Raw genomic sequence first — 20,553 nt, forward strand, 5'->3', positions numbered from 1 at the left:
ACAGGCAATAAGTTTGGATAGTTTCTTTTATGTAGTCTTTCACCTTTCAGACATCTCAAATGGATCATCTTAAAGCAAGGGCCCTACAGCACTAACTTGGGGCACTCCCAAAATTACATTCACAACCATTGAGTTTGCCCTGTTAAAAAGAGTATGTTGAGTTCCAATTGCTAGGAAGTTCTGTATCCAGTTACAAAGCTCGTGCAGTACTTTTTAAACTTTCATTTTGTTCACTAAACTGCTGTGCTAGACTGTATAGAATGTCTTCCTGAAGTCAAGTAACATAGCAATAAGAGCACTGTTGTCTACTTTGCTTTGACTTTCATGGGTAAACATAGTAAACTGGGTTTTGTTTTCTGTGTTTGGGGACCCATGTTGATTATTTATGGGAGATATTTTTCTTCTCCAAAACCAGCATTGAAATCGAGCATTGTATGTTCAACTGCATGTTGTGCCACAGGATGATCCACATTGCTCTTGGCAACAGTTTGGCGGTGGCCATCTATCATGATGGGCCAGCTGGTTGATAGTCATCCAATGTAATAAACTGTGCAATGATTGCAGCAAAGCTGGTATATGGCACGACTGCTTTCACAGGTGGCCCAGCTTTTGACAGGGTAGAATAAACCTGTGACAGGACTGGAATAGCAAGTGCTGGGTGGGTGGATTGGCAGGTCTTCCACAGCGACATGATCCCTGTGGCAAGGGGTTTTGCTTAGGCATAAACTAGTATGTTATGGTATGGATTAGGATGATGATGAGGTTGGGTGGACAATGGAACATAAGCTTTGGAGGGTGGGATGGATCTTGGGTAGGATGACCCTCATATCAGGACATGAAGATGTGTAATCAGACCTGATGGAGATTGTGGTTAAGTTGTTCATGTTTGGTGTGTTATTGGGTGACAGATGGGGTGCTCCTTTGTGACTAGCTTTTGGTGTTGGTGGGAGGATTGGGAGTGTGTGGGGGAATTGCTACAGGAATTCTGTTTGCAGACTATTTCTGGGGATATTTGTGAAGGCCTTTGTGAGACACTCAGAATATTTAGAAAGGAAGTACTTGTTACTACAGATACACTGTTCCTATTTGGCCAGGCTGTATGGAAGGGATTATTTTGTGCAGAAAGAATGAGAGCTGTCAAAATGTAGGTACTGTTGGTGGTTGATGGCTCCATCCATATCTGTGTCACATTAAACACACCAGGGAGGTAGAGCTCAACATCCAGGAAGGTGGCATATTGGATAGAGGAGGACCAGGTGTAACGGATGAGAGAGAAGGTACTGAGATTATGAAGGAGAGAGGATAGAATGTCTTGGACCTAAGTCCAGATCAATTAGCAGACTAGGGGTTGAGAGGTTTGGAAGACTAGGAAGGATTCCTCTAGTTGACCCATAAACAGATTGGCTTAGGGAATTGCCCTGTGGATGCCCATGGCTGTGCCATGTATTTGTTTGTATGCCTATCCTTCAAAGGAAAAGTAGTTTTGAGTCAGGACATACCCAGTAAGGTCTTTAAGGAATGAGATGGTGAGTTTGAAGTCTGAAGGACATTGGTAGAGGTAGTGTTAGACAGTGGCAAGGCCAAGGGCATGAGGGATGTTGGTGTGTTGGTGAAGTGAGTGGTTAGTATCTTTGATGTGAGAAGCCAGGTTGGGGTCAACTGGTAGAGGGAGTTATTCAACAAGAGCACAAATTCTTTCAGTGGGAATACAGTAGCCAGCTACAATGGTTTTTGCAGGATCTTTGGGTTTCTGGATTTTAGGGAGCATGTAAAAGGTGGGTACTGGGGTGAGAAGGGATATGTACTGAGGAAAGAGGTTCTGGGAAGGTTCAGGGGTTTTAGTAGAGACTGGTGGTTATGTTGGACTTCTGCCATGGGACCGCACTGGGAGAGCTTGTAAGTGGAGGAGTCAGACAGTTGGTGGAGGCCTTCCATCAAGTAGTCACTGTGGCTCATCATGACAGTGGTGGAGCTTTATTCTGCAGGAAGGATGATTAGGTCAGAATCTGTTTTCAACCTGTGTATAGCTGTCCTTTCTTCTGCTGAAAGATTTGTGTTCTTAGGATTGGACTGAAAAAGGATGGTGAAACCAGGCTGCAGATAAGGAATTTCTGGAAGGTGACCAGTGGGTGAGTAGGTGGTAGGAGGGGGAGGATCACAGTTGGATGGTTGAACTGTGAGAGGCAAGGTTCAGTGTTGGGATTAGGTTGGCTTTAGTTTGAGAGATTGGTCACAAAGAATTGACATCACTGTAGGGAATGGGAGAAGGAGACGAGGTCTTTGACAAGTCCAACATTATTAAACCTGAATGTAGAGCTGAACATGAGGCCTTTGGGTAGAACTGAAACTTCTGATGTTTTTGATGGAAAGTTTAACACTTGTTTTGGCTTTCCCAGGGTTTTGGGTTTTTTGGAGTGTCAGGAGGCAGTTTTGAAGGTGTGTAAATTGAAGAGGTCTAGCTGCTATGGAGGACTGATGAGTGAGTTCACTGTAGGTAAGATGGATGTTGATGGATAATGGTGCCACATAGTTGGAATTGGATGTCAACAAGTTGGACAATATATGCAGGTTGTCTCAGGAACTGCTAGATGTTGGAGTGCAAGGCTTTCTATTTCAAAGATGTTGTGTAGTACAGTAATAGTATCTTGTGGGGGAGTAGAGGTGGTTCTGGGGTGCCAGTGCCATGAAGAGGTGTTTCTGCAGTACCTCATTTGTGAGGGATAGGACTGACATAATCTGAAAAGCCAAAGGTAATTGTGAAAGGAGGGTTGAGATCCAGAAAAAGGACATTGATTATATATATATATGTGACTTAGCAAATGAAAGTGCGGGCAGGTCGACAGACACACAGACGAACACAAACATACACACAAAATTCAAGCTTTCGCAACAAACTGTTGCCTCATCAGGAAAGAGGGGAAGGAGAGGGAAAGACGAAAGGATGTGGGTTTTAAGGGAGAGGGTAAGGAGTCATTCCAATCCCGGGAATATGTCTGCTTGTGTCTGTATATGTGTGGATGGATATGTGTGTGTATGCGAGTGTATACCTGTCCTTTTTTCCCCCTAAGGTAAGTCTTTCCGCTCCCGGGATTGGAATGACTCTTTACCCTCTCCCTTAAAACCCACATCCTTTCGTCTTTCCCTCTCCTTCCCCTCTTTCCTGATGAGGCAACAGTTTGTTGGGAAAGCTTGAATTTTGTGTGTATGTTTGTGTGTCTGTCGACCTGCCAGCACTTTCATTTGGTAAGTCACATCATCTTTGTTTTTATTTATTTATATACATATATAAAAACAAAGATGATGTGACTTACCGAACGAAAGCGCTGGCAGGTCAATAGACACACAAACACACACACAAAATTCAAGCTTTCGCAACAAACTGTTGCCTCATCAGGAAAGAGGGAAGGAGAGGGAAAGACGAAAGGATGTGGGTTTTAGGGAGAGGGTAAGGAGTCATTCCAATCCCGGGAGCGGAAAGACTTACCTTAGGGGGAAAAAAGGACAGGTATACACTCGCATACACACACATATCCATCCACACATATACAGACACAAGCAGACATATTTGAACCCGAATTTCTCCGTCCTTTAACGTGTTTTTGCGGCAACACAACCACCTAACCTTTGTGCACATCGTTGTCTACCAACCCAAGTCCAACATAGCCCAGCTGTAACCAACACCTTCTCGCCTTTTTTCACACCAGATCTCCAGTTACTTTCCAGTTCACCTTTATCTCTCCCCATATATTTTTATTTTTATTTTCATTTCAGCCTCATTTTACACTTGGTCTTCAAATATGTCTGCTTGTGTCTGTATATGTGTGGATGGATATGTGTGTGTGTGTGCGCACGAGTGTATACCCGTGCTCTTTTCCCCCTAAGGTAAGTCTTTCCGCTCCCGGGATTGGAATGACTCCTTACCCTCTCCCTAAAACCCACATCCTTTCGTCTTTCCCTCTCCTTCCCTCTTTCCTGATGAGGCAACAGTTTGTTGCGAAAGCTTGAATTTTGTGTTTGTGTGTCTATCGACCTGCCAGCGCTTTCGTTCGGTAAATCACATCATCTTTGTTTTTAGATATATTTTTCCCACGTGGAAATTTTTTTAGACAGCATTTAAGGAACAGGGTGTGAGACTGGATTTTGGCTAGGGAAAGGGATACTTTTCTGAACTGGTGCAGAAATCGGTTCATTAGCACAGGGATGGTGTTAGAAAACGGGAAATGACACCAGGAAATGGGCAAGAGAAAGTGTTAGTGTTATAAGGAGACCCGGATAATATAGTGTGAGCTGAAAAGTGAAAAGGATGGAAAAAATTGTGCTGGGGGAGATAAGAGGCTTTTGTGGTCTGAGGATATTTGACCATGTGTAAGTTATTGTCACATGCAGGAGAAAGGAAAGATGTAAAATTCTGGTGGGAGCAAAATATGAGTAGGGAGTGGTGGGGATTCAATGGTTACATGTAGTGGTTAGTTGTGGATGGGTGGTACATAGAACAGCGTGTGTCACATTCATAACTGCCACGGCCTTTGCTGTAGGAAGTCACAGAAGTCACACACAATCACACTGGTTGGCACCAGCGAAGCGCGTGTGTGCGCAACAAAGGCGCGTGGGAGAAGGTAGAAAAAGATGCAGACAGACAATACAGGATAGAGAAAGAGGGGATGTAGATCAAGGATAGTAGCAAAGTAGGGACAACATGAGGTTTACAAGGAAGAGAGCCACTAGGCGGTATAAATGTTGTAGGAAAGTTCTTGTAGAAAGTAAATAATTTTGAATTAAAGGAGACCACTCACTGAGAAGCAAAAGTGTCGAGTTGTCGATAGGCACACAAAAAAAAAGAAAAAAACTTGCTAGCTTTCAGAGTTATCCTTTGACGAGCTAGAGTGAAATACACGCAGAAAACACAGACTAAGTTGCAATGCCTTGTTTCTTGGCAGGCATACTAGTTGCAGTGGTGGGGTAGTGTTGGATGAAATGGGTAGAGGGAGGGGAGGTGGGAGGCAGGGAGTTGGCTTGGGGATTGGTGGTTAGTGGCTTGGAAGGAAGCAGTTGGTTTGTCAGCAAGGAATGAGGGAGGTTGGGGTGGAGGCTGGTATGTGATGTATTGTGGGGGACAGTGGGCAGTGATGCATGCTGAAGGCCATGTGAGAACGTGAATTGAGAGGGTGTGACAGGATAAAGAAAGGAGAAACTATTGGATGAGGATTGCAGAAACTGTGGATTACCTGAGATTGAGAGCAGGACGATTACTGGAGTAGAGGATGCGTTGTAAGGATAATTTCCATCTGCATAATTCAGAGAAGCTGGTGGTGCAGGGAAGGATCCAGATGGCCTGGGATGAGAAGAGGCCATTGAAATTGATCATGTTTGCTCAGCTGCATGTTGTGCCACCTGGTGATCAACTTTATTCTTGGCAACTGTTTTGGCGATGGCCATTCATGCTGGTGTAACACTTATGTGATCCTTCCGTTCCCTCCATACCATTGGTACTGCTAACATTGTGCAGTTACCTTTCCACCAATTTATCAGTTTAGCATAACAAGTTGCGCAACAAATGTCCTCTTGATTTGGAAGTTCCATTACCAAATAATGTTTTTGGGCTTCCTTTACAATGAGCAAAATCTTCTTCCTATGCCTGGCAAACATGAACTCTCTGCAGATAAAGCAGAAACTATCAGGCTACAGGTTGTGTGAGGAGGAATTTTCTAGAGGAAAGGTATGTGTTTGTGAAACTATTTCTATTAGCTGGATCGTAGAAACAAAGAAATAATATTAAATATAAATTAATATAAACTACTCGTGTCATCCAATAAGAAAGTCAGGATAATCTTATCATTTCACATGCTCTGTGTATTAAAATCTGTCTAGTCTGCTTCTTTATCTGAAGATCTTCATTTCACAGAGAAATATGCACAGTTGTACATTTTTATATACTACAGCTATATATGTAATATAGTTTAAATATCAGTATTTACTCACAGAAGAAATGTTTCCATCAGTTAAATAAGACAGTTTAAGACTCAATTTTAAACAATAAACATTAGTGTAACAGTGACTTGCATACTGACATAATTCTATAGGCAGCAGGTATGGAAACATTTAAAAATTGAAAGTGAAATACCAAATTGATTATTGCCGACAGTTACAAAACAAATTTCACCTACCTTAGCATACCTAAAAAGTTTCAGTTAAATTACCCATATATCCTCATATAACAAAAAAACTATGCCTGCTAGCGAATTTCTGATTTCAAATTTGAATTTCTCACATGAAAACCTTTGTAAACACTCATTTCCATATGAGAAAAATTACAGTTGTAGAACAGTGTCATTGTCATGATTATTGTTTGGATGTCAGCATTGAATTTAACATTCTTTATAGAATTTTTACCATTGTCTGTAGCAGTTCTGAGAGTTCATCTTGTTTATTTTTTAATTGCTGTGTGTAGTATCAGATGACATTGGTATTAATAGATGTGACTGAAAATTTTTCAGGTTGGAGAAGTACGCAGAGTTATAGCGGAAGGTTTATGCAAGCTTCTGCTCACGGGCAGAATAGCATCTAGCAGGATTCTAACTCACCTTCTCTTGGTGTGGTTTAATCCTGTCACTGGTATGTTCCTATTTTAAGTCTGGTTGCTGTTTGTTTCTTTGCCCATTGTCCATATTAATTAATAAAAATTAAGTCCGTGGTGAATTTGGTTTTATGGGAATTAGGGCTTGGTCTGAGGCATTAGTAGAGTCCAAAGCAGTTAAAAGGGCAGGTCAAGGTCAGATTTGCAGAAGCATGTAGAAGTGTGTCAGTTGTACATCGATGACGTCCTGCCCGCATCTCGTGGTCGTGCGGTAGCGTTCTCGCTTCCCACGCCCGGGTTCCCAGGTTCGATTCCCGGCGGGGGTCAGGGATTTTCTCTGCCTCGTGATGGCTGGGTGTTGTGTGATGTCCTTAGGTTAGTTAGGTTTAAGTAGTTCTAAGTTTTAGGGGACTGATGACCATAGATGTTAAGTCCCATAGTGCCCAGAGCCATTTGAACCATTTGATGACGTTCTGGGCTTTGTTCTGTGCAGTTCGTACTGTGTTTGTAAAGCTTGCTGTTTATTACAGTGCTGAGTGATTACTTTCTCATAGTGTTCATTATGAGTGATGGTAAGCAATAATGACAAGTGCAATACTAGCAAGCCAGAGGAATAGTGTTCTGTGTGTATTGGTACTTTAAAAGATAGTCTTCTGTTAAATCCAAGCTTGAAGAAGCAGCTTGTCATATTGGTTTGAAGACCATTCAGAGGATACCAAGTGAAGCTAGAATGTCTGTGCAAGACTGTGGCTCAGCTGTTTCCAAGTCATCAGACAAGCAATGCAACCACAAAAAAGAATTGCGCGACCTAGAAAATTTCACGAAAAACATTTCGTGCTGCATAGTGCTCAGCATGTGTGCTAGATGCAAATATTCAACAGCAGAAAAATTAGTTTTTGTATGGAAGAAGCTCAAAATTTTAACAGAAGCAAATGGACCATGTTGAGGGTACTGAAACCCATACAGTTCAGGTATTATAAAGTGAATGATGAGGAGAAATTACTAATTGAATGTAGCAATGTTTTAGGTGCATGGACTGTGTTTTTGAAAACGATGCACAAGAGCGTAAAGTTGGCACATCTTGAATTCATTATGTAGGTGAAATTTTCATCATTGAAATCCACTCGGGCAATATGCTGGAAATTAAGAGGTGGGTGTAATGGACTCAAAGTTCCAGTTGGTAATAGTACTGGAATTACAATGCCTCATGCTGGATCAGCAAAAACTGGCTTCATTCCCCAGAGTAAGCAGGCTAAGAATTCTGAAAATCACCTTTCTGAAATGATGTTCAGTGTCTTCTAATGGTGGTTTAAAAACAGTTGTTGCTGTGCATCCTATGTGTTCGGTTATTGTCATGGATAATGTGAGCGTCCACTCAGTGCAAGTGAAGAAAGCTCCAACTAGGAATTTCAAAAAGTCTGATATTATTACAGTGTTGTCCTCTAATGAAATACCTCATACTTCATCATATATCTGAGCAGCATTGCAAGTTCTTGTCAGTGCCCACAACCTTAGATATAGAGTTGGAGATAAATGAAATTGCAAAGCAGCATGGACACTGTATTGTTAGATTAACTCCATACCATTGTCAGGCTGATATGGGCTCAGGTGAAACACATTTCAGAAAAGAAAAATACATGTAAAATTGCGAATGTTGAATGTCTTACACATGAGGCAATAGACAACATCTCAACCTCTTCATGGGCAGCTTGTGTAAGACATGCAGAGAAAATGCAGGCTGAAGATTACAACAGAGAAATTGGTAGGGACACAATTATGGAGCCTTTCGTTATAAATCTGGTAGACTTCGTCATCTGCATCAACAAAGACAATAGTGTGGTTTTCTTATTGTAAAATATGTAAGTATTCATTACTGGTCTTTCTTTTGTTTGTATGATTGTGTCTGCAGTTGCATTAAAATTGATTAATAGGTCAAGTATTTATCTCTAGCCTTGTAATAATGCAGTTTTCTTCACAAAACATATTTTGTTCGGTTAAAAATGTGGATTGTAACACTGTAGCAGATTGCACAATGAAATTTAGCTTTTAGAAACCCATTAAAAGATCTGTTTCTTATATCCTTAAGGTCAAAAAAATTGTGTGTGTGTGTGTGTGTGTGTGTGTGTGTGTGTGTGTGTGGCGCGCGCATGCGCTAGGATGCCTTCAGCTGTCACGTGTATTTTCTCCCCCTCTTTGTGTAGAATAGGTCCTGCATCAGCCTCCATAGCTGCTCTGGGCTCATGTACTGCTAGATTTAGTGTTAGCTCATAGTCCATTATAGAAGGGCTTACACTAAGTTTCTTTTCCATTTACAACAAAGAACTGGATTTATTATAGTTTCATGTGTTCAATGATGAAATGTATGGGAACAGTGAACTGTGCCTGGATAAATAAGGCAAATATGTCAGTGAGACAACACGATAAAGAGAAATACGAGGCCTTTGCTTCTCCTGTGTGTTTTCTTTACTTTCTACTGAGTGAAGTGGCCAGTGGTTAAGGCACTGGACTTGTGTTCTGTAGGAGTGGAGGTCAAATTCCCCCTCTGGCCATCTCATTTTAAGTTTCCCTTTTTTTCCGAAAATTGCTTAAGGCAATGAGAAACTAGGCTGGCCCTTTGTTCTGTCTGAGCCTGGGCTCTAATAACTGTTCCATCAACAGGATATTAAATCTTAATCTTCCTTTCATCATTGCTTTTGGTTCCTGTAAGAGGAAGAGGAAGGGGCAGACTTTTCTTTGACTCTCATCATTTCCTTATCCTTGCCAGCTCTTTTCTTTCATCCCTCTTCCATACCATTCAATGCTTCTGCAAGGATGAGCAGCCACTGGCTTCAAAACTTTTTGTGTGTGTGTGTTTTTTTTTCTCCTGCTGCTGCTTAGTGAGTACATAATAAGTTTTCATTGACCTCGTATTCTGATGTTAGAGATTCATTCAAACATATTTCCAGATAATTTTTGCTTGTCAGTTCAGAATGTGTGCAACAAAGTTAAAGTACATTAAAAATTATGGTCTTGCTCCCTGCTTTTCTAATTAACTTAAAATAAGTATTTTAACAGTGTGTTTTTAAGCTAAGCTACTGCACAAGATTTATGGTAATTTCACTGTAGTATTCAACCATTAGATTAAAAAAAAAATTCTCTTTAGAAAGTTACTAAACGTGTGTTGTAAGCATTGAGGGTCAGGGAAAATTTATTGATCGAATCATGAAAAATGGGAAAAAATTAGGGAAATAAGGGAAGTAAATGCCAAAGTGGAAGTGTAAACCATGCTAAATAAAAATATATCTAAGTAAACTACAAACTTTTGTCCTGTGAGAAACAGGGGTGTGGTGGTTGTTAAGTTGTTGTCATGGGCAGTGGGATGAGAGGTTACGTTGAAATGGAAGTACTCATCTCCGGAATACAGGGAAACTAGTACTGGGTTTGAGGAGACGAACAACCCATGCATTATAGTAGGCAGCAATTCTATGGAGTCATAATAGAGTAGAGCACTGGCAACTAGGCACTGAATGTCTCCAAGGTGGACAATTCTACTGTGTCATTTTGTCATCCTAAGGAATGTTCCAACAAGTTAGTGCAGTATGCCAAACCCTGTCAGAATAAGTTGAGGAACCAGTTTGCTTCTACACTGGGTCCCTGCTCACTACAGTGAGTACTAGTTAAATACACTGGTACTTTCTTGAAGAATTAAATTACACAGATTTCACCTTGATATTTTCTGTGGACTAGTGCAGCACCTGTCTTGTCATCTTCTTAATCTTTTCTTGTCTATTGGACCCCAGCAAAGCATTTCCTTTGTTCATTTACAATCCATTCACCTAGGGACATGCCCACTATGCCTTTATTGTTGTTATTGTCGTTATTATTATTAGTCACAATTATCTCTCTTACCTCAGTCTGTTCCCTGATCCATTTGGATGTTTTCATGTCTCTGGTACTAATTCCTAACATAAATATCTTCTTTGCTCAATGGACAAACCTCAGCTTTTGAAAGGTTCTCATTTTAAAAGTCCGTCTCTTTCTGCCAGAATCCAGAACTGACAGTAAGTAGACGTAGACTTTAAACCAGGGCTTCACAACATACGTGCTCGTGGAGCAAGCTGTGAGCAGCAAGGCGCGAGCACGGAGCAGCGCGAGCACGCTACCCCCACTACCGGACCAGAGCGGAGAGTGGGGAGAGTCACGTGGGGCACACAACAGCTGCCGCCAGTCGATGTAAATCCGCGGCCACCTGCAGGGATATCACTCACGAATTATTACTGCGACAAATGAAACAAATAAAGGAGAATGTACACATGCCACATAATTTTATTAGCTTAGTGTATGCCTCTACATTCGCATTAATTTGTGAACTGTTACACAATAAAAGGTGTCACTGAAGTGTGGGATTCTCGGTTATCTTGTACTTTTTGCCCTTTACAATTGCGTCTATGTTCGGAGTAATTGTTCTTGTGCATTTTAGGCGCAGCGTGCAGTTTAAATTTCAATCAGACAATGCGTTTCTCAGGCGCGTCTTGTTACATTTCATTGCAGAGAACAGTTGTTCACAAACATACGTGGAACCGAACATTGATATTATTGTAGCCGCCAGTTTGTGCAAACGAGGAAATCTATCGTGAGGGAAGTGTCTGTAGAATTCCAAAATGTTTTTCTTGTTCTGAAATTTGTCTCTGTATTCTCTGTCACACTGCAGGTCAATAGTTTCTTGCTGCAGCTCAGGACGAATCTCTCAAATATTCGCTGAATATGGAGAGAACAGATCAAAATCACTGTCTAGTGCTGTCAGATTTTGAAAGCGCTGATCAACTAAACTATGTGAATAACGTTCAGTCTTTGTGAACATCTTGCATGGATGATAATTTAGGAAAATGAGCTAGGTTTCCTGTTTCCAGCTGACTCACCCAAAGTGTCAATTTCATTTTAAAAGCTCGTATTCGATCTATGAAATGAGTAATTAGCAGATCTTTACCTTGTAGTAAAATGTTCAAAGCATTCAGATGGCTAGTTAAATCTGCTAAGAACGCGAGATCACATTCAAACGTGCGCGCGCATTTCGCCTCCCTCATTACTCCGCGACCTTGCACCTGCTCGCGAGCACGTGCCTGAGCAGACGTGAGTACTCGCGCTCAAAACCAGCCAGTTGTTAAGCCCTGCTTTAAACTTTCAGTTTCAGCCACATTGTAAAGTTAGTTTCGGAAACCTTATCTTTTCGTCTTTCCCTCTCCTTCCCTCTTTCCTGATGAGGCAACAGTTTGTTGCGAAAGCTTGAATTTTGTGTGTATGTTTGTGTTTGTTTGTGCGTCTATCGACGTGCCAGCGCTTTCGTTTGGTAAGTCACATCATCTTTGTTTTTTGAATAACAGATAATGTTCACGTGAGATCTGTCTTGAAAATTTTTCCAAATAGTCATGATTTCTTCCCCCATGAACCATGGACCTTGCTGTTGGTGGGGAGGCTTGCGTGTCTCAGCGATACAGATGGCCGTACCGTAGGTGCAACCACAACGGAGGGGTATCTGTTGAGAGGCCAGACAAACATGTGGTTCCTGAAGAGGGGCAGCAGCCTTTTCCGTAGTTGCAGGGGCAACAGTCTGGATGATTGACTGATCTGGCCTTGTAACATTAACCAAAACGGCCTTGCTGTGCTGGTACTGCGAACGGCTGAAAGCAAGGGGAAACTACAGCCATAATTTTTCCCGAGGACATGCAGCTTTACTGTATGATTAAATGATGATGGCGTCCTCTTGGGTAAAATATTCCGAGGGTGAAATAGTCCCCCATTCGGATTTCCAGGCAGGGTTACTCAGGAGGACATCGTAATGGGGAGAAAGAAAACTGGCCTTCTACGGATCGGAGCGTGGATGTCATATCACTTAATCGGGCAGGTAGGTTAGAAAATTTAAAAAGGGAAATGGATAGGTTAAAGTTAGATATAGTGGGAATTAATGAAGTTCGGTGGCAGGAGGAACCTGACTTCTGGTCAGGTGAATAAAGGGTTGTAAATACAAAATCAAATAGGGGTAATGCAGGAGTAGGTTTAATAATGAATAAAAAAGTAGGAATGTGGGTTAGCTACTACAAACAGCATCGTGAACGCATTATTGAGGCCAAGATGGACACAAAGCCCACGCCTACCACAGTGGTACGAGTTTATATGCCAACTAGCTCCGCAGATGAAGAAGAGATTGATGAAATGTATGATGAGATAAAAGAAATTATTCAGATAGTGAGGGGGAGACGAAAATTTAATAGTCATGGGTGACTGGAATTCGAGAGTAGGAAAAGGGAGAGAAGGAAACATAGTGGGTGAATATGGATTGGGGGAGAGAAATGAAAGAGGAAGCCGTCTCGTAGAATTTTGCACAGAGCATAACTTAATCATAGCTGACACTTGGTTCAAGAATCATACAAGAAGGTTGTATACATGGAAGACTCCTGGAGATACTAGAAGGTATCAGATAGAATATATAATGGTAAGACAGAGATTTAGGAACCAGGTTGTAAATTGTAAGACATTTCCAGGGGCAGATGTGGATTCTGACCATAATCTATTGGTTATGAACTGCAGATTGAAACTGAAGAAACTGCAAAAAGGTGGGAATTTAAGGAGTTGGGACCTGGATAAACTGAAAGAACCAGAGGTTGTAGAGAGTTTGAGGGAGAGCATAAGGGAACAATTGACAGGAATGGGGGAAAGAAATACAGTAGAAGAATAATGGGTAGCTCTGAGGCATGAAGTAGTGAAGGCAGCAGACGATCAAGTAGGTAAAAAGACGAGGGCTAATAGAAATCCTTGGGTAACAGAAGAAATATTGAATTTAATTGATGAAAGGAGAAAATATAAAAATGCAGTAAATGAAACAGGCAAAAAGGAATACAAACGTCTCAAAAATGAGATCGACAGGAAGTGCAAAATGGCTAAGCAGGGATGGCTAGAGGACAAATGTAAGGATGTAGAGGCTTGTCTCACTAGGGGTAAGATAGATACTGCCTACAGGAAAATTAAAGAGACCTTTGGAGAGAAGAGAACCACTTATATGAATATCAAGAGCTCAGATGGCAACCCAGTTCTAAGCAAAGAAGGGAAGGCAGAAAGGTGGAAGGAGTATATAGAGAGTTTATACAAGGGCGATGTACTTGAGGACAATATTATGGAAATGGAAGAGGATGTAGATGAAGATGAAATGGGAGATAAGATACTGCGTGAAGAGTTTGACAGAGGACTGAAAGACCTGAGTCGAAACAAGGCCCCGGGAGTAGACAACATTCCATTAGAACTACTGATGGCCTTGGGAGAGCCAGTCATGACAAAACTCTACCATCTGGTGAGCAAGATGTATGAGACAGGCGAAATACCCACAGACTTCAAGAAGAATATAATAATTCCAATCCCAAAGAAAGCAGGTGTTGACAGATGTGAAAATTACCGAACTATCGGTTTAATAAGTCACAGCTGCAAAATACTAACACGAATTCTTTACAGACGAATGGAAAAACTGGTAGAAGCGGACCTCGGGGGAAGATCAGTTTGGATTCCGTAGAAATGTTGGAACACGTGAGGCAATACTAACCTTACGGCTTATCTTAGAAGAAAGATTAAGAAAAGGCAAACCTACATTTGTAGCATTTGTAGACTTAGAGAAAGCTTTTGACAATGTTGACTGGAATACTCTCTTTCAAATTCTGAAGGTGGCAGGGGTAAAATACAAGGAGCGAAAGGCTATTTACTATTTGTACAGAAACCAGATGGCAGTTATAAAAGTCGAGGGGCATGAAAGGGAAGCAGTGGTTGGGAAAGGAGTGAGACAGGGTTGTAGCCTCTCCCCGATGTTATTCAATTTGTATATTGAGCAAGCAGTAAAGGAAACAAAAGAAAAATTCGGAGTAGGTATTAAAATTCATGGAGAAGAAGTAAAAACTTTGAGGTTCGCCGATGACATTGTAATTCTGTCAGAGACAGCAAAGGACTTGGAAGAGCAGTTGAACGGAATGGACAGTGTCTTGAAAGGAGGATATAAGATGAACATCAACAAAAGCAAAACGAGGATAATGGAATGTAGTCAAATTAAATCGGGTGATGCTGAGGGGATTAGATTAGGAAATGAGAGACTGAAAGTAGTAAAGGAGTTTTGCTATTTAGGGAGTAAAATAACTGATGATGGTCGAAGTAGAGAGGATATAAAATGTAGACTGGCAATGGCAAGGAAATCGTTTCTGAAGAAGAGAAATTTGTTAACATCTAGTATAGATTTAAGTGTCAGGAAGTCATTTCTGAAAGTATTTGTATGGAGTATAGCCATGTACGGAAGTGAAACATGGACGATAACCAGTTTGGACAAGAAGAGAATAGAAGCTTTCGAAATGTGGTGCTACAGAAAAATGCTGAAGATAAGGTGGGTAGATCACGTAACTAATGAGGAGGTATTGAATAGGATTGGGGAGAGGAGAAGTTTGTGGCACAACTTGACTAGAAGAAGGGATCGGTTGGTAGGACATGTTTTGAGGCATCAAGGGATCACAAATTTAGCATTGGAGGGCAGCGTGGAGGGTAAAAATCGTAGAGGGAGACCAAGAGATCAATACATTAAGCAGATTCAGAAGGATGTAGGTTGCAGTAGGTACTGGGAGATGAAGAAGCTTGCACAGGATAGAGTAGCATGGAGAGCTGCATCAAACCAGTCTCAGGACTGAAGACCACAACAACAACAACAGTCATGATTTTGTTTCTCTATTTTCTTTCTTGTCTGTACTTTAATCATGATGTGCCATCAATCAAGAGTGCAATTGCCTTCCTGATGATTTCGAGAGGGACAGTGCTCTGATGTGGTGTTAGTGTATGAGGTGTACAACTCCAAATAAGTGTGGAATCTATTGTTTGCATTGGAAATGGAGCTATAATGCTCTGAAACTGGTACGCAAAATAAAAAAAATTTGGTAGCTGTGATGTGGTAATTTTTTTCATACACACAAAGAAATCCTAAGGTCAGCAATCATTCTCCAGCATTCTGTGTAGACATAAGCATCAGTCGGTGTTCAGTCTGATTATCCCTTTCTCTTTTCTCTTACTCTCTCACTTTTTGTTTGTCCTCATTCCTGTCTCCCCCCCCCCCCCCCCCCCCCCCGCCACACACACACACACACACAACAGAGCAGCAGCCTTCACTCACATCTTTCTGCCTGCCATCACTTCAGTCCTGTTACCCTATCCTGTGTCAGTTCCTGTACCCATCCCCCTATAAAACCTACCACTGTTTATTTCTACTAATTCCCCATTCTTCCTATCTTCTTATCCTTTCAACTATACCACCAGTAACACCACAATGTCAGAAATGTTTGGGTAAAATTTAGCTGTTTAACAGAAGAAAGCTTGCTATTTCAGCAACACTACTTTCTTCTTTGCTCATTACATTGTATTTCAAAAAGCATAATTTACACCCCATTTAGTCTTTCAGTTTTAGCTTAAAGGCATGTTGAATTCTCCAATATTCCACCCTTAAGCATTTCCGTAGTTTCAGTAATTTTTGCCAATGCCCATTAACATCTTGTCTGGGAAATGGTCTGTTGAGATTGTGAAACAAGGAAAAAATAATATAGTAATGATTTTTTATTATTATTTTTTGATTTAATACTTTGGACTGTGACAATGGTACTAGTCCAAGCTTAAGACTATTTTAAGTCTACATCATGTTTTCGACATTGCATCGATGTGCAGATACTTACTTGCTTGTTTACTTACTTGTCCAATACTACACTTGTGTATTATATCACACCTTTTGTTAAATTTTCAGAACATGATCCAGCTGTACGCCAGATGTTGGGGTGCTTTCTAGAAATGTTTACCTCACATGTTCCTGAGGCAGCAGAATTGCTAGAGGAAGCATTTTTACCAGTTCTTAAAGTAATTCTAGATGCACCAGAGGATAGTCCCTTAGCTGAAGTGGATGAAAATGAGGTGGTGTCACTTCTTATAAACATTATGAAGTCTAAAGGACAGGTAAGAGATAATTACTTTCATGGATTGCAGATAACTCCTTACGTGCAAGTATGACCGGTTTTGATTAATATTTGTTTTGTTTTTAACAGGCAAATGTACACAACAGCTTGGCGGTGAGACTGTGTACTGAAATCTTAAAACATCCTGAAAACTATTATAATAAAGTTTACCTTAAGACACTTGTCAACCTTTCATTGTCCTTGAATGATGTTCTTCGTGAAGATTTGAAGAACCTTGCTGAACAGATGCATAAGGTAAGATGATGGTTAACTGTTACTGTCTGCTATGGCCAGAACGACATTCAGAGTATTACTGATGTTGTAAGAACATGTAAAATAAAATCAAACTATGAAATTTAAAAGTACCCCCCACTAAAGATGCTATCTCAGCTGTAAGAACTTGCATATACAGTATTAATTTCATATTGTATGTTACTGATGACTGGACCTTGTCTCCAAAGCACTTGGAAAGCGTATCCCACATTAGGAAGCCAGCTGTTGTAAAAATAGCAAGGAAACTGAGTAGAAATTCAGTTATTTTGGGGAAACAAAATGAAATAAGAGAATAGTGTTGTTAGAAATTAATATACAGTTACATAATGAAATTTTCACTATGCAGCGGAGTGTTTGCCGGACCGAGACTCGAACTCAGTACCTTTGTCTTATGCGGGCAAATGCTGTACCAACTGAGCTACCCAAGCACGACTCATGACCCATTCCCACAACTTTAATTTCACCACTTACAATTACATAATTGGTTAGTTATATACATAATAGTGAAATTATAAAAATAGATGGAAGTTGAAGGTGACAGACGTACTGAACTGCTAAGTCCAATTGCAAACAAAAATTGGTGGAATTAAAAAACAGTACTCATAAGCCTAGTTTTAAAAATTACTGACATTCCTGGCTTAAACGTATTTTGCTGACCACAAGACCACCGAGTGCTATAGAGAAAAAATAATGTCAATTCTGTTTTTAGAAAGGTAATTTAATGTAGGTTTTAACCAAAATGAGAATGCTGAAAGGTAGATGGAAATAAAGTTGTCATGTGCATAGGAAAAAGAGAAATAAATATTAGGACAAGGCAGGAGAGTTACAAGGCTTCATGTAGTCAGGCCAGGATGATGGTGCAGAAACACTACACTTGCGAGCAGCAGATAGCGTCTCTAACAGAGGTAGCATGTGCATTACTCAAGCTGTGGGCACCTTGACAGCAGTTACACTCGTACATCACAGTGTTTAGATGAGATACTAATGACAACGAAAGAAATATGTGCTGAAGCCAGCTTTGTTGACAATACAGTGTGTGGGAGGAGAGAGAGAGAGAGAGAGAGAGAGACAGAGCGAGGAAAGAAACCTGATGGTGACTGCCAAATCACTGTTGTTCAATGAAAGATCTGAAAAGTTGCCTTAGCACTTAAATAGGCTGCAGTAGAAAGAGTATCCTTCTCTCTCCCCCCTCTCTCTCCCCCCTCTCTCTCCCCCCTCTCTCTCCCCCCTCTCTCTCCCCCCTCTCTCTCCCCCCCTCTCTCCCCCCTCTCTCTCCCCCCTCCTCTCTCTCCCCCCTCCTCTCTCTCCCCCCCTCCTCTCTCCCCCCTCCTCTCTCCCCCCTCCTCTCTCCCCCCTCCTCTCTCCCCCCTCCTCTCTCCCCCCTCTCCCCCCTTCCCCCCTCTCTCCCCCCTCTCTCCCCCCTCTCCCGCCCTCTCCCCCTCTCTCTCTCCCCCCCTCTCTCTCCCCCCTCTCTCCCCCCCTCCTCTCTCTCCCCCTTCTCTCTCCCCCTTCTCTCTCTCCCCTCCTCTCTCCCCTCCTCTCTCTCCCCTGCTCTCTCCCCCCTCCTCTCTCCCCCCTCCTCTCTCCCCCCTCCTCTCTCCCCCTCCTCTCTCCCCCCTCCTCTCTCCCCCCTCCTCTCTCCCCCCTCCTCTCTCCCCCCTCCTCTCTCCCCCCTCCTCTCTCCCCCCTCCTCTCTCCCCCCTCCTCTCTCCCCCCTCCTCTCTCCCCCCTCCTCTCTCCCCCCTCCTCTCTCCCCCCTCCTCTCTCCCCCTCCTCTCTCCCCCTCCTCTCTCCCCCTCTCCCACCTCTCCCCCCTTCCCCCCTCTCTCCCTCTCTCCCCCCTCCCCCCTCTCCCGCCCTCTCCCCCTCTCTCGCCCCTTCCCCCTCTCTCCCCCCTTCCCCCTCTCTCCCCCCTTCCCCCTCTCTCCCCCTCTCCCCCCACCTTCCCCCTCCCCCCTCTGTCTCTCCCTGTCTCACATAGAAGTTCATAAAATAAAATAAATTTCTACAATACATACAGCTGTTGGTAAATTATTGCATCAAGGGGGGTGGGGGGAGCATTACCACTGTTGTTTGACAAATCATTAACTATAGGAATTAAACTAACACTTCGCAGTCTCAGTGTAAAAATGTTGTCAGTAGCAGAGCTGCTGTTTCCCATAACTCTAGGTGCAAATTGTATGAGGGGAGCTGGATTGTATGAAGTGGAGGACCCATTTAGCTACTTAATATTGCATCTTTCTGCTTGGAAGTTGAATAGTTAAGCAGCCCATCAAATTGTTCACAAATAATTCAAAATTAGCATATGGAGCCCTGTTTATTGAAACTATTATCAAGTTTCCATGAAAATTTATGAGTATCGGTGTTTTTATCCTACTGAATGTAAGTGACAATTGAAGTAGCTTGTATTGTCTGTATTCCACAGACTGTCGTCAGGTTGTTTACGTGACATTTGCCATCTTGACACATGCAGTGTGCTTGGGTGTGTAGTGTGGGTCTAATGCAAAGCAGATAATGTCACATCTGTAGAAGTGATACAGAGGGGAACATAAAATGATATCTAAATTTTTAAGTTGAATAGAAGCCCTTTACTGAAAATATGATCTGAATTCAAAGATTGTAGAGGATTGGAATTCAGACATTGTAGAGGATCTCTGTTAAAAAAGGAAATGTAGGTAGGGTATATATAGACAGTCTTTCAAAAGCGGTTTGTTAGAGGGTTAATTAAGCTCTTCATCTTTCCACTCCTGTGTGCAGCTTTCCCAAGTTAACTTCAATGGATACATATTATAAAAACTGTTTCAACATGTTTGGGATAGTCAGATTTACAGTCTGAGATGAAAGTAATTAAACAAATTTGTGGTAACTTACAGATCATAAATTCTTCTTGTTACTAATTAAGTAGAGTCATTTTTTCTTCCTCCTCCTCTTCCATCTTTTTGTTCTTGTCACAGCATTATTATTATTATTATTGTTATTATTTCTTTCCTTTCTCAGACCTTATTTCTGGTTCGAAATGAAAGTGACGCGGACCTTGATCAAGCGTGACTTCCTTTTAACTGTACGGTATATGTTACATTGCATTTAGGAACTTTCGGGTAATTGAACATGTATCAATAATTACGGATTTCTGTAGTTGTATATATATGTTTTGATGTAGCTGTATTGCGTTGATGTACTGGTGGATATTGTGTGGTATGACTCCTGTAGTTGATAATATAATTGTATCTAAAAAGAAAGATGATGAGACTTACCAAACAAAAGCGCTGGCAGGTCGATAGACACACAAACAAACACAAATATACACACAAAATTCAAGCTTTCGCAACAAACTGTTGCCTCATCAGGAAAGAGGGGAAGGAGAGGGAAAGACGAAAGGATGTGGGTTTTAAGGGAGAGGATAAGGAGTCATTCCAATCCCGGGAGCGGAAAGACTTACCTTAGGGGGAAAAAAGGACAGGTATACACTCGCACACACACACATATCCATCCACACATACAGACGCAAGCAGACATATGTATGCTTGCGTCTGTATGTGTGGATGGATATGTGTGTGTGTGCGAGTGTATACCTGTCCTTTTTTCCCCCTAAGGTAAGTCTTTCCGCTCCCGGGATTGGAATGACTCCTTATCCTCTCCCTTAAAACCCACATCCTTTCGTCTTTCCCTCTCCTTCCCCTCTTTCCTGATGAGGCAACAGTTTGTTGCGAAAGCTTG

The 20,553-nt window shown here is 41.7% G+C and overlaps 1 protein-coding gene across 1 annotated transcript in view; it reads left to right on the plus strand.

Moving 5' to 3' along the window:
- Window positions 1-20,553, plus strand: part of LOC126251849 (condensin complex subunit 3) — a 217,772-nt gene that overhangs the window by 145,700 nt on the left and 51,519 nt on the right. The window contains exons 15-17 of the mRNA XM_049952524.1: window positions 6,495-6,612; window positions 16,359-16,564; window positions 16,654-16,818. Of these exons, the coding sequence (XP_049808481.1) occupies window positions 6,495-6,612; window positions 16,359-16,564; window positions 16,654-16,818 (489 nt within the window). The remainder of the gene's footprint in view (window positions 1-6,494; window positions 6,613-16,358; window positions 16,565-16,653; window positions 16,819-20,553) is intronic.

Source organism: Schistocerca nitens, chromosome 4 (genome assembly GCF_023898315.1).
Source record: "Schistocerca nitens isolate TAMUIC-IGC-003100 chromosome 4, iqSchNite1.1, whole genome shotgun sequence".
In the NCBI taxonomy this organism is placed as follows: Eukaryota; Metazoa; Arthropoda; class Insecta; order Orthoptera; family Acrididae; genus Schistocerca; species Schistocerca nitens.